This window comes from Xenia sp. Carnegie-2017, unplaced genomic scaffold (assembly GCF_021976095.1).
Source record: "Xenia sp. Carnegie-2017 unplaced genomic scaffold, XeniaSp_v1 HiC_scaffold_20, whole genome shotgun sequence".
Classification (NCBI taxonomy): Eukaryota; Metazoa; Cnidaria; class Anthozoa; order Malacalcyonacea; family Xeniidae; genus Xenia; species Xenia sp. Carnegie-2017.
In genome coordinates, this window is record NW_025813483.1 from 6,465,139 (window position 1) to 6,479,886 (window position 14,748).

Below are 14,748 nucleotides of genomic sequence, written 5' to 3' on the forward strand. Positions count from 1 at the left end.
CTGAGTTCGTTGTAACTTACAACTTGTAACGAGGAAAAGCCAACTGAAAATTACACTGTATGATAAAAAGACAATACAATAAGAAAATATGACGAGAAAATATTCAAGCAAAAATTTTTCTTACATCGGAAGGTAAATTTTCAAACGGTGTCAGACAGTGTTTGTCTTTTTTGTTATTTAAGTGGATTTAAAGATCTGTTTTTCCGAAGAAAAAAGAAACTTGAATACCCAGTTTCATAAAAAATGTTGAGTCTATAACTCGCATTTTTACTTTTTACGAAGCGATTGTCATTTTCATCGATTTTGATAGTGTTTCAAATACCGAATGGTTGTCATCTCGATATCAAAATTGAATATCATTAAAGACTTTGATATGTTTTAAAGGAAAACCGCAGCGTAAGAGCAGGTCGACTAAGTTCACTTGACCTTGCTTCTCTCGATTTATCACTTTGATTCACTTTCCGTAAACCTTTTCATTCCAAAAATTTCGTTATTTTTACGCTCTGATCAAGATCTGAACTCTACCATTACCAAGCGACAAATGATTTAAAAAAATTAAAATGAACACGCGAGAGACTAGAGCCTGACGTGTGATGACGAATGATGACGACAAACATTTTTTGGCTTCAATTTTTGGCTTCGGTTATCATTCCAGTTATTCAAATGTCGAGTTCACTGGCCAATTCATAGAGATTAAAAATAATTCTAATTTCTCAATGTTTTTGTCGTTTAGCCAATGAAAGAATTGAAAAGTACGAGACCGTTGCCACAACATTAGAAGCGAGGGTGCACATTTGAGAAAAATGGATTCCTACTGGTGATTTTAATTTGCATTTCAAGCTATTTTCTCGCAGATAGCGCGGGAGTGAGAGATAAGTCATCTACGAGTAGATAGTAAAAAATCACATTCGTCATCACGTGAAAGTACGATTTACAAAGTACGTTTTTCGCTCAAATTTTTGAGAATAAAAACGCAAAAACACAATGAAACTTGGAAAGGGCTACACTGTTGTCACTTGTCAGGAGAGTTTTCAACGAGTATCTTTGCCATCTTTGCCATCTTTAGTACAAGGAATGACTATGCTATCTATTTACCGCTATATTTATAAAGTAGAAGTTATATTTATATTATTTAAGTGAGAGCGTATAGAATTACTATTGGCTCCCACTCACACACAACCAAACAAAAACTACGAAACTTTACAAAATGCTTTCGTATTGACATAGACATTAAACTTGTTTACTCCTCCTTTAAAATATAAAAAATTATTAGTTTCAAAGATACCATTCCCTCCTTATTCAAATCATGCGTAGTATACGAATTCTCATGTGCGGGATGTAATTCCTGTTATGTTGGTGAGACAACTCGCCATCTCTCCACACACCCATCAAAGAGCACACAACATTCTGACAAAAACTCACACATTTACAAACACTTCCCCACAATGTAAAACAAATACAATCATTCTTGTTTTCGCATCCTAGACACCGCTAACTTTTCTTTCTCTTTGAAACTAAAGGAAGCGCTCTACATAAAAAAAACTCAAACCGAACATCAATAGACAAATACATCACATCAGCACGATATTCAACTTGTGAATAATTCCATCAATTATATAGTAATTCGATACGCTCTCACTTAAATTATATAAATATAACTGTAAATAGATAGCATAGTTTTCTTTGTACTGAAGATGGCATAAGGAAGCTGAAACATGTCTTCTTTTTAAAAAACTTGTCGTTCACTTGAAATGATTGATATATATAGTGCTATTAAGGAACTATGCATATATCTTGTCGAGATCTTGAAATGGCAGGGTCTACACTTTAGATTGGGTAAGATCGCACAAGATGCTATCTTTATTGGGTAAGACTCTGCACAGTAGTTAGTAAAATAAATCTACAGATTTTATAAAGGACTGGAGACGGAATTTTATTAGGAGAGGCATTTTTTCAGATATTGCCCGACTGATTCCGTTCCAATGTGAATCAGCTTTCAAAAAAATTAGTAGGACGCAACTGAATGTATAAATAAACACTCCCCAAACGTACATTCCAGCATTTACGCTGAAAAAACGTCGCCAATACGTTTCAATGGGCTTCTTGTAAACTCAGTGACATCGTTAAAAATCGGCAACCATATAAGATAGCATAAAAGATTTATGGCTTGTATATGTAAAGACACGCCGTCTTGATTATCAGGAAAATCGCATTTTACATTAAAGACAAGGGGGGCGTCGACTCAGAACCCCTCAGCCAACTCACGTCATCAGGTCGTCGCGTCATGATATCTAAATCTGTCCAAAGTCATCTTGCTGTAAATTAAAGTTTCAAATTTATTTCCATATATTCTGGAAGCAAGTGATCAGTGATCCTTAAACATACTTTCTGAAGATAGTTTTATTGAGAAATTTGTTAATTGAATTATAGTGAACTGTTACTTTCAATATTTTATAAGTTCTCGGTATACGTGTTTTTGACCACTATTTTTTAAAAAAATGGCTAAATATCTCCCATAAGTTTGTCATACATTGATCTTTGTTTTCACTCACAGAAAGATCAATATACAAAGAATGATTTTTCTTACATGATGCTGATGCTCATGTTGGGTGGTTTAAAACATAAATCAGGATAAAAGCATGTATAACCAGGACGGCAGCATTTAATAGGATGCCCCAGACAACATACAGCATTTAGCCCAGGACAACAATTGTAATTTACTAATACGCCAACAAACTCAGGACAGCATGTTTGCCCATCTCGACAATAATACTCATATGTTCCGATCACATGTTCCCTAAAACAATAACAATTTCCATCAGCTTAAAACAAAAAATATTTGTAATAGGTAAGCCACACAATAACTTATTTACGTCACCTGAAATAATCTCCATCGGTTTTAAACAGAAAAAGTTTGTAATTATGAATAAGTCAAAGATTTGTCATTGTTTACGTCAGAGTTGATGTTAACAAAGCAAACCAAGGACAATAGTTCTTGAGTTAGAAATGGAAAAACATTTAGATTTTCTCTCGAATTTTACTAAGTTTTGATGAATGTGTATAACAAAATGGATAAGTACAAGCGAACAGCTACAATATTGAATATTTATGACAAAATATATAATATGTGGTTCTTAGAATCTTTATAAAGATGCATCATAATATAGTTACTGGATATGCGATATACAAAACAAATTAATTTAACTGAAAATGAACGAAGTGCTTTTATCATTCAAAAGTCTTTCTCCACGGCTAGTAGTTGTAAACAATCCATCTTTGTATTATATTAACTATTCTTATGTATGGAAAACCACATGAAGAATCGCATTTTGTCAGCCTTTTCAGATATTGAATCTATACCCGCCATTTTGAATTCTTGATCTTCCATTTTTGCTGCTTTTTGAAAAACCAGCACAGTGAAGACAATGTGAAAGATTTTCTCGATTAAAACGAAATGAATAAATCAAAGAACAATTGCTTGTTGAACTTAGATATTGTGAGACGTTTTGATAATTAGTTCCTGACAATTAAACTCGTTTTAAAGTTTTCTATATCGACAAAGTTTGATAATTTCCATGCAACAGTTATTAAGTTTGTTGCTTTTCGATTGCATGACGAACTCGCCCGAGGCCTAAACCATCGGCTACTGATTGATAGCAAAAATTCTTATTAGTTACAACTCTCAAATCGGACGATACATTCAGTACATTTAAGCATTCAGTACAGTCAAACTTACCTTTCATTTTTGCTTTGAAAATTGCACTCTGGTTCTTCGATTAAATTAATATTTCAGCTGTCTTTACAAAATCTCTCGTCGTTGCTCATGATAAGTTCACTGCATGGACGTATTTAAGTAAGAACTGATCACATGAATCTCACATGTGACTTGCATGGGCTGGTTCTTTGGGTCTGAGGCCGATTGCACGAAACCTGGGTAGCGTTATCCATTGCATAGCAATTTTTTTACACTTTTATAAAACCTTTTAAAAAGCAAAAAATTTAAGATTCGAACTGAACAATCACTGAAATAAAATATTGTTTCGAAGATTACGTAAAATCTTTGTCGTAAGAAAAATATAAACACCTTTTTTACAAGTTTGAAGATTTTTGCTATCCATTGCATAACGTTATCCAAGCTTCGTGCAACCGGCCTCTGTATTGTGGTATTAGTTTACACGGTCAATACAATCACGTGACTAACGTAAACTGCAAAAAATATAGTCAACTGAACATTATCATAACTACAGTAAACTGTAATAGTTTATAGAGTCATGTAATGTTGTGCGAGTTTTGTTGTGTTGTCCTGCTTTGTGCTAATGTAACTTAAACTGTAAAATTGTAGGGTCATTAATTTAGGTGGCTTGCTATTTGACATCAAACAATTATTCACCGTAAACGTGAATATACGTTGATAGCTACCATGCAAAACCCATTCGCAGCCGACAGTTTTGTAAAATATAATGAGAAATAAATTCCACAGAAAAGTGTTACGATCGGTAACGAATAACAATACTTTTGTTATTTATTATGTCTTTATTTAGTAATATACACTCTCGTTGCTTTCGCTAAACCCTCTCCTTCTTCATACATACATACATATAAGTATTTCAACTCAACAAACAACAATCAAGCTGGCTGTCGCTGTTTTTCTGACACTGTAAGTTATATTTAAAACTTCTTGAAAATTCGTCATCCGACTATCTTGAATCACCGTCTGGTCACCTATCATCAAACTATCATTATCAGACTACAAGACTATGACAAATTTGCAGTAAATTATAGAAATAAAAATGTATGAAAGTGTTATCGGGATTTATGCTCATGTAACTGTTTAATTGCAAGACCAGATTTTGGCTAATAACAGTTAGACATCAAACCACTATTTTATCATAAATATACGTTAATACCATCACCCATTGCCAGTCGACAGTTTAATAATACATAATAATAAACTACAGCTGATGGATTCTCCGTGAGTTAATCTATCACAATTCTGTCCACATCTAGTTCGCTCGTGTGGTTGCACGGCACCAACCTTCAAGCCGGTTGATGTCATTGTAATCCTCTAAATAGTTTTTTAGCGAGAAATTTTACCTTTTCTTTATAACACTGTGTTTTTCCGTGGCATGAAATATGCTCTTAATCTAAAACACATTTTTCTCTTTGACTAAGGTAAATGTGTTGGAAACTTAAAAACTTTGTATATTTAACATAGAACGACGATTATTGGTGGTTTGATAAGGTACAAGCATATCTAGAATTTCAAAAACTTAGAAAAAGCAACAAAAATCGCGCAGACTTTTCGTAACTGTGCTGACTTGCAGATCAGCAAACGAAATAAAACTGTCTAATTAATATAAAATATTTATTCCGAAAAGGGAGTAATTTGTTTGCAAACTGTACATTTGTGCTGGTTCAGTTTCACTACATGTTTGTACTTCTGGCACTAACAGCACAGAAACGCGTTTACAATTATTAACGCCGAGCTTAACCACGAGCCTAACCCAGCAAAAAAAATTACGGCATTTCGTTCCTTTTTTTCTCTAAAATTTTTATCGTTGTTTTAATTATTGTATAAAATAGAAGGTTTTCGCCCAAATGATCACGAGTGATATAATCTTATACTCACATTTCTTCCAAAATGTTGTGTTTACAGAAGGAAACAAGAACGCTAAGTGAGAGGGGGTGAATATTCATATATTCATCTTTCCTGCCGATTTCTTTTGTTAGGGAGTTTAATTTCAAAAGAAATCAGCAGGGCAGAGCTGTATAAATGAATATGTACTCCCCCCCCAATTAGCGTTCTAGTTTAGCCCCTGGGTGATTAAGAAGGTATTTTGCAGAAAGCAATTAAAGATGAAAAGAACTGAAAATTGTAAAGTTATATTCATTATGATGATTTCTTAACGATAACGTTGTAGTTACATGAGATAGCGTAAATGCATAACAAAAATAAATGTGTAACTGGTGAAAAAATTAGCTTTTCTGGCTCTATGGCGCTGACAAACTTGAAATTTTAGCCATGTAAAATTACAGTTAAATCTATACACATTCTTTAAACGACTTTTTGGTTATTTCATGAATAAAAAACATATAGAAATACGCATATATAGTTCTTTAAGTAGATTCATCATGCCATTTTACATGTGACTGATGTCAATCTGAGCATGTTAATCAGAGGCCGCGGAACCGGGGGGGCATTGGGGGCAAGTGCCCCCCCACTTTTTGCAACAGGGAAAAATGTGCCTTTTTTCTGGAATGAAAGTGCCCTTTTTCATTGTATAGAAATGCCTTTGTTTTAGGTAAAATTGGACTGAAGAAGTTTTTCTTAAATACAAGTAGCCCCGAGAGTAGAACAAAGTCTGTCCGGCATCATGCAAAATCAGCTATAGCTTAGTTTTTGATCTTGATTACCCAGATGGATCAAAAATCGCGTTTTCCGATTGGGGTTGTCTTCGCAGGCGTCCGCCGAGTAACTTAACCAATGAGAAGTCGCAATTTATGATCCACATGAGACTTTAAATTCTACGGCAACGCATTGCTCCCGTCGTATTGTCTTTCAGGCCATTGGTCCTACAAAACTGTTGACAATTCATAATCATAATAATTGAAAATTTTGCGGTTTGAATCACTTCTAATCAAAATCATCATGCTAGAGCTGCTAGGCGAAAACGAGAAAAGGAAAAAGAGCTTGTAGAAACAGCTAAAAGGATGCGAAAACTGACGAGTTTTTTTAGTAGTGCTCCAGCAGAGAACGTTGTTGACCAAAACATCGACTCTAGGTCTAATTTGACATTGCCGTCAGCTACAGAAACTCCATCAACGTGTTTATCTCCTCATTCTCACGAATCTGACTCTACATCGTCTTCAGAGATACTAGTCGCGCCGCCGACCGAACCAGTTCACACACCTTCTCAAAACCTAACGTATGCGTCTTTGCCAAGTTCCACGACTACCGCCCTATTGGTAGGACCTATGAAAATTGAGTCAACGGAATGTTTGCTAGGACTTGATTGTAAGCGTTTGTGCTGTACAGGCCGACAGCCTTACCATCCTACCCTAGAAGAAATAAAGCACACGTCTAGAAAGCAAACCAGTACAGGAGGATCGTCGAATGTACGAACTTGTCCGTCTTCTATATTTTTGAAATATACATAGTTCACATACTACATGACAAAAGGCACCATTGCCTGTTACTTGTGTAAAAGAGCGATGCGTCAAGACCTTGTTACTTTCAGTCATAATGGTGAAAAGGCTTTTCTCCTAGGAGAATTCAGCGACGTTTAATAGCTAAGAACGTTTAATAGCTAAGGACTTTGTTCTCAAAAACGAACGTGGGATTTTTTGGGAAATTTTAATGAGATCGCATTACTTAATAAAATTGTCCATGTAGTTCAATTTGTTAGCACGCACGCCGAGCAGTAGAGAATACGCATAGCATTCTAAGAATGTCTACCAATTTTTTGCAGACTTTGAAACTTAATCATGATTCATGAAACAATGCATATCTGTAATATACTAAAACAGTAAGCTGCAAACTCACATGCCCTTTTCGGTTAGTGCCCCCCCACTTTTAAGATACTTCCGCGGCCCCTGATGTTAATGAAAGCCTTCGTGGTTTTTAAATAAAAAAGTGTTTTAACAACTTGCAAGGTTGTTTATACTGTAGTAAAATATGCCACAAAGCAGAACAAGGACAATTTTTCTTGAATATTGAAAGTTTGAAAACCTTTATTAAGAGATTGCAAATGAATACACTGTCGAGTACTTATGACAAATTTTTGTTTATTATAGAATCTTTTATGAAAATGTGTCGACATACCAGTTGCACAGCACTCTCTTTATGGCTAAGACAAGGAAACTAAATAAAATAAACGATGCTTTCATCGTGCGTGTCTTTGCGACATTGTTTTATAAGCAATATACTCGCTAATTTCTGGGAAAACGCATTTGTTTTAAGCAATTCCAATGGAATTGTTTATGAAGTTTTATTAATAACAAGAAAAAGTTTACTTATCCTCGTGAAAATATAAACTATTCTCAAGTGTTTAAACAACATCATGAAGACTCAACATGTTTGTCTGTCATTCGCACACTTTGAATGCTTGGTAATCTTTCATCTTGATTGATTTTAGAAAAAAAAGCATGCAAAGTCAACACAAGGTAGAAGATTTTCAAGAATAAAACAAAATTAATAATATCAATTGATATTTGTTTATTATCATGACAAGTCATAACTTATGATATATATCGTTTTATATTCTTTAAACTTCATGAAACATTTGAATTTTACATGTGAAGAATTAATTGCACAAAGGAATCACATGTTGATCTTTATTTGCTTACAAAATTGAATATTTTTTTCATAAGATTAAATTACTCATATTAATTCATTAGCAATAATTACTTTTCCTCTATCATATAGGCTTACACTCGACAAATTATTCCGGGTTTGCTACCGTATATCTTTCAGTGTTGCTGGACCCAAACTGTGGAATAATCTTCCACTTCAAATTAAGAAAAGTTCTTCAATTCAATCTTTCAAGAAAGAACTGAAAAGCCATTTATTTAAAAACTTTGTTTCATTTGGTTTTACGTGATCTTTAATGAAAAATGACATTTTATTACTGCTTTTATATAAGTTTCATATTTATTTTCTTTTTATTGTGAAGCGCCATGAATTTTTGATATGAGCGCTGTACAAGTTCAATTATTATTATTATTATTATAAATTACGTTTTTCGAATCTGCTTTATGTTTTTCTTCAAATGTTTTATCCCTCAGATAATCAAAAAGGTTTTTTTGAAATGAAAATACAACCAAACATACAATACCTAAACATACAAACCTACATACCTAAACATACAAATTTTTCATTGTTACAGAACTGAACTAGATATTTTTACTGTCTAGGCCTTCTCATATAATCATATAATGTATGGAGTGCTTGCATGGGACGTCAAAGCGGCCATGTTTGAGGAGTACATAAATTGCCGATGCTCAAAAAAACCATGAAATTAGCATAAACTCTTTTCACTTTATGAAATTTCCCCCAACACGGCGACCTTTGAACACTCTGTACGTCATGAGGTTATCAAGGTCATTTATAAGATATCATAAAAGACAAATGAGCGTCATTCGAGTCTCATAAGATCCATTCTTACTTAAATGAGATCTAACAGTAAACGCATCATTTCAAGTAAACAAAGCTCAACAGAAGATATAAGAAAAAAGACAGGAGCTTTACTAGTTTATTCCGTTGCATCTTTACTTTATTTGCAAAGAACGAGAAAAATTACAGGTAATTTTTAAGCTGCTTCCTTAAAGTTTATAATCTTAGACCAATGATAGTTTTATCTTCCGAAGCAATCTTTGCGATAGATTTCTTTAAAATGTGCAAATGCCAAATTTAATAAATGACTTATGATTTATTCCAGAAAACTAAAGTTCAGATGACTGTGAAAAAGGGCGAATTTAGATCAAATTTAATGTTGTTTCTTTTCTCGAACCTCTCGTTTGCCTCTCCTTTCGAGTTGGTGATGACTTTATATTTATACGCCATTGCTATTGCAACATTGCTTTATAAGCAACATACTCGCTAGTTGTTGGAAAAACACATTTGTTTTAAGCAGTAATAATGTATTTGTTTATGAAGTTTATTGATAACAAGAAAGGTTTCAATTACTCCCGTTAAAATATAAACTGTTCTCATGTGTTTAACACAACATGAGCACCTAACATGTTTGTCTGTCATTCGTACACTTTGAATGCTTGGTAATCTTTCATCTTGATTGATTTTAGAAAAAAAAAGCATGCAAAGTCAATACAAGGTAGAAGATTTTCATGAATAAAAAAAAAATTAAGAATATCAATTGATATTTGTTTATTATCATGACAAGTCATAACATATGATATATATCGTTTTATGCTCTTTAAACTTCATGAAACATTTGAATTTTACATGTGAAGAACTAATTGCACAAAGGAATCACATGTTGATCTTTATTTGCTTACAAAGTTGAATAAATTTTTCATAACATTAAATTACTCATATTAATTCAATAGCAGAAATTACTTTTCCTCTATCATTTAGGCTTGCATTTGACAAATTATTCCGGGTTTGCTACCGTATATTACGTTTTTCGAATCTGCTTTATGTTTTTCTTCAAATGTTTATCTCTCAGATAATCAAACAAGTTTTTTTGGAATGACATACACCAAGGATGCTCCTACATTCTTTAACAAACAAATTTGTCAGTGTTGCAGAGCTGAACCAGCTATTTTTATTATTAACATGCCATTGACAGGAAAAATTATTACAAGCTTCGTCTCTTGATTGTCGGATGATGTCCTACCAACTACGTCATCGCTATGCGATAAGACGAATTATCCGATCACTTTTAGCCAATCGACGATTTTTTTTAAAATGCATATCTTACAATTTTTATAGCACTTTCGTTTTGCTTCTTCAAAAGTAATATTAAACTTATATTACAATTTCTTCATACGCTGCGTTGTTTTCGAATTATTATTTATCAAATATGAAATCCGACAGTAAAAGTTGATAATTCGCATAGGGACTGGATCAAGTCCGTGCGACGTAAATAAAGGAACAAGTCAAGCGAACAAGTAATTTCTCCAGAAAGAGATTCTAATGAAGTCAATCTCTCTGTCTAGTTAAAAACATTAATAAAAAATGTTATGTTTTTTTATGAACCTGTCCTTACGAGTTGAAATTAAGCAATGGCAAAACTCTTTCTCGTATAAACATTTTTAAAAAGTAAGATGTTCGTATGGAGCAAAAAAATTTGGAAATTAGAGAGTCAATAGTTGTAAAAATGTGATATTTGTTACACAACACTTTTCATGCAGTAAATTGAGCAAATCGATTGGCCGTCAGGGAATTAGCCCACTTTGGACGCTTTTAACATTGTTAAAAAAACATAAAATAGAAACTTTTCCTATAAACAATAATGAATCAATCCACCAGCTCATTGTCGTTTGCTCTCTGTTCAAACTATCTGCGCATTTGTGTCTCTATACTCGTGCCTCTTTATTTATTTTAAATGAATAAAAAGAAGATAAAGTTGATTAACATAACAAGAAAGACCTACATATACACGATCTCTTAATTTGTTTTAGCCATGAAGTCCTTTTGGGTTGTGTTGTATCTATTGATTCTTTGTGCATTGGTCAACATGGAACGATACAAGCGATTGAAGCGAAGACCGATAATTATAAAATCATTACTGGAAAAGACATACAAAGTGGTTGGTCATCTTTGTTTTTTCAAACATAAACTTAGTATTGATAGCTCAGAACCGAGGGCGCAACTAGAATTGGGATTGAGAGGTAAATATTCATATATTTAGCTCTGCTCTGCTGATTTCTTTTGTTTGCGATGTTAATTTCAAAGAAGTCAGCACGGCATAGCTAAATATATGAATATTTACCCACCACCATCCCCAATTTACGTTCTAGTTTCACCCTGTTGCTTTTGCTCACCCAAAAGAGAGTTATTTGGTTGCAAAAGGGAGTATTTGCTTCCTCGAAGGGAATTGTTCAGTTTCACCACATGTTTGTACTTTGTACTTCGTGCTTTTTGGCATTTACAGCACATGAACGTGTAACTACGTGTTTACCAACTGAAAAATTATAGTTTATATTCCTTTGTTTATCTCAAATTTAGCGTAGAAAAGTTTAGTTGCCGTTGTAATTTAAGTATAGAAGAGAAAGATCTGCTGATTTTCCTGAAAGATTGCGAATAAAAATAAATAGTAATTATAATGGCGTATAAACAATATTCCGCGAAATTGAATATTTCAAAAATATTTCATTGCTATCTACAGACATGATCCGAATTACGAGTGGTTGAAATAACAATGAAGAACACGTTTGAGAAAAAATAATTTATTGCTGTTGCTTCATTAATCCAATTGAAAAGCACATTCGTATATTAGGTATAGGTATTTTTGTGAAGGTTCAATCAGAATTGCAAATCAAATCGCAACTGCAGATTACTTCCATGTTGAATGTTAACAAGCCTTATTGATTCACTTCAATAAAACAAAAAACTAAATTGCTGCACGAACATTTGCGTAAATGACTGTTTTTGCCCACTTAATATCATTGTTTCCAATTAATACACATTCAATTTATACTCCCGAGTGAAATAGGAGTATTATTTTCAAAGAATGTTTTCCGAGACGAAGTTTGGAGACCCTTTTCAAGCAACCCTTTTCTTTATGAATACAAGTATGATTCTACTAAACAATTAGATTACTTAAAACTCGCTCTCGATTTCAGTGTTGCAATAGTTGATTCGGGCTTTACCCTCATAAAGTACCGCCTCATAGAAATCGCGAGCTCGTAGTACACTTGTTATCATAAAGATTTACTCCATAAAACGATATTCTAAACGAATAGACGCGATTGTGGTCGCCATTCCCTGGGTTATAAATTCTCATATGTTATAATAAAATGTTTATATAAAGTTTTGCTTGCATCAATTCACCCAATATAAATATTATGGATTTCTTAACAAACTTATCTTCAGAAAATTATTTAAGGTTCACTGATACTTGTTTTCATAAAAATAAAAAATAGATTTAAAACTTGAACTCACAGCATGATAACTTTGCTAAACTAGTATAACTAACATTATATTTTTGCCACAGTATAGTGAATATACAGTAGAGCCACTCCATTCAATTTATTCGTGTTACGCATATTTTATTACGCATGTCATTACCATAGCGGCAGCTAGTCAATTGCTTTTTCTGACCAATACGAATGATGAAATGGCAAACGGCAGCCAGTAATCTAATTAAATGTACAGCATTAAATTGCACACAAAGTGGACCAACTGTATATTCCTATACTGTACCTTGACCCTGACGTCTAAACAAACATTTACTAACTACTGCGTGCTGTACGTTGTTGAAACACCTTCCATTACAAAATAATAAAAGATCTCTATTATCGCTTAAGAGGGCAAGTTTTTTTCTGGTAGTGTTTCAAATCGTTCTATTTTGTTGCCGTTTAGCGACACTGACCAAACAAGGGTTAATAAAGATTAATAAACAACAACTATCAAAATTTATTTCAGTTAGTCCTACTGTTCAATAACGTGGATTCTCCTTTATTTTTTATAATTTTTAAATTTCTTCTAGAATGCAAATCCTATACTATGTGGATACATAAATGACGTACCATACTTTTGTCCACGTACACTTTTGTCTTTAAAATGCTGTCCTAAATACGAAGTCAGCCGCCTTATTGATTACGGTTGTTGTCCTTGGTTGGATGGAGTATGTTGCCCTGACGGAGGCTGTTGTCCTGCACATTTTATTTGTCTTCATGATAGATGTATCATGCCATTGAATTCAACACATGTATAGATAAAGTACTTCACGAGAAGCTGATAAAAGACGTTATAATGTGTCCTTGTTGCTTTTTTTCTCTCTTTTTCCGTATTCCTATAGCAATTATATATAGTGTTAATTAAAAAATGTAGAAAAGGCTTTCTGCCATATCTCTGTATCGGAATATGTTGGGCATTGTGTTAACGAAACTTGTTATATAATTTTATACAATTACGTCAATAAAATAGCCTCTAAATTGTATTTTTGTTAGAATTTTTAGCTACCTTTTCTTTATAACACTGACGCAGCGTGTGTTTTCCGTGGCATGAAAAATAGTGTAAATAAAAACACAATTTTATCTTTGACGAAAGGGAAAATATTTTAGAAACTTTGACAATTTGTATATTTAACATAGAACGACGATATTTTGGTGCTTTGAATAGGTAAGCATAAACAGAATTTCCAATAATAACTAGGAAAAAGCCATAAAAATCGCACAGACTTTTCGTTATTGTGCGGACCTAATTTCCCTGAAACTTAAAAAAATAAGCATCAAATCATTGCGTAAGGATTTGCTATATTTTTGTTGTTATTTATTCCCAAAAGGGAGTTACTTTTTGAAAAAGTGGATTTGTGTTTCTCTGTAGCTAAGTACTGGTTCAGTTTCACTACATGTTTGTACTTACAGCACAAGAACGTATTTACAATTCTTAAAACTGAGCTTAACCAAACAGAAAATTTATGGCCTTTTTTGCTTTTTTATCTAAAATTCAATGATGAAATGTTTAGCCGTTAATGTAACTAACTTATATAAAAAGGCCCGTTCACACGATCGAATTTGTCGGGTCAAAGAAAAAGGATTTTGTAAACACTCATAAAGTGAGCATCCGACAGTCGTATTCGTCAACCTAAAAAATAAGATGGAAATAGAACTCGCTCGATTTTCATCCGACAAGATCACAAGAAGCCGAATAGTCAAATTACATATATTTGAAAGAGACTTGGAGACAATAACAAAAATATGAAAAATATACCCATAAATATACTTAATAACAAAAATGGCTGTTCACACGACTGTAAATATCTAAACAAATATAAATATCAACAAAATCATCACACCGTTTGACCAAGCACCAAAAAGTCAGAACCGAACAATCGGATCCGACAAATCGGATCGTGTGAACGGGCCTTAAGGAAAGTTTTTGACAAAATGATTGCAAATAATAATTTTACATACATATTTATTTTAAAATGTGTGGTGTTCACGTAGGTATTTGCAGAAAGCGTATAAAGATAAAATGAAGTAAACATGGTACGGTTATAATCATTATAATGATTTCTAAATGATGACGTTGTAGTCACATGACATAGCGTAAATGCATAA

The 14,748-nt window shown here is 33.2% G+C and overlaps 1 protein-coding gene across 1 annotated transcript; it reads left to right on the top strand.

Moving 5' to 3' along the window:
* The first annotated feature begins 9,151 nt into the window (after window positions 1-9,151).
* On the top strand, window positions 9,152-13,625 carry LOC124442552. Its single transcript, XM_046993053.1, has 3 exons — window positions 9,152-9,301; window positions 11,143-11,270; window positions 13,173-13,625. Exons 1-3 carry the CDS (start codon window positions 9,169-9,171, stop codon window positions 13,398-13,400), a joined length of 489 nt encoding a protein of 162 aa, XP_046849009.1. The 5' UTR covers window positions 9,152-9,168; the 3' UTR covers window positions 13,401-13,625.
* Window positions 13,626-14,748: the final 1,123 nt, after the last annotated feature.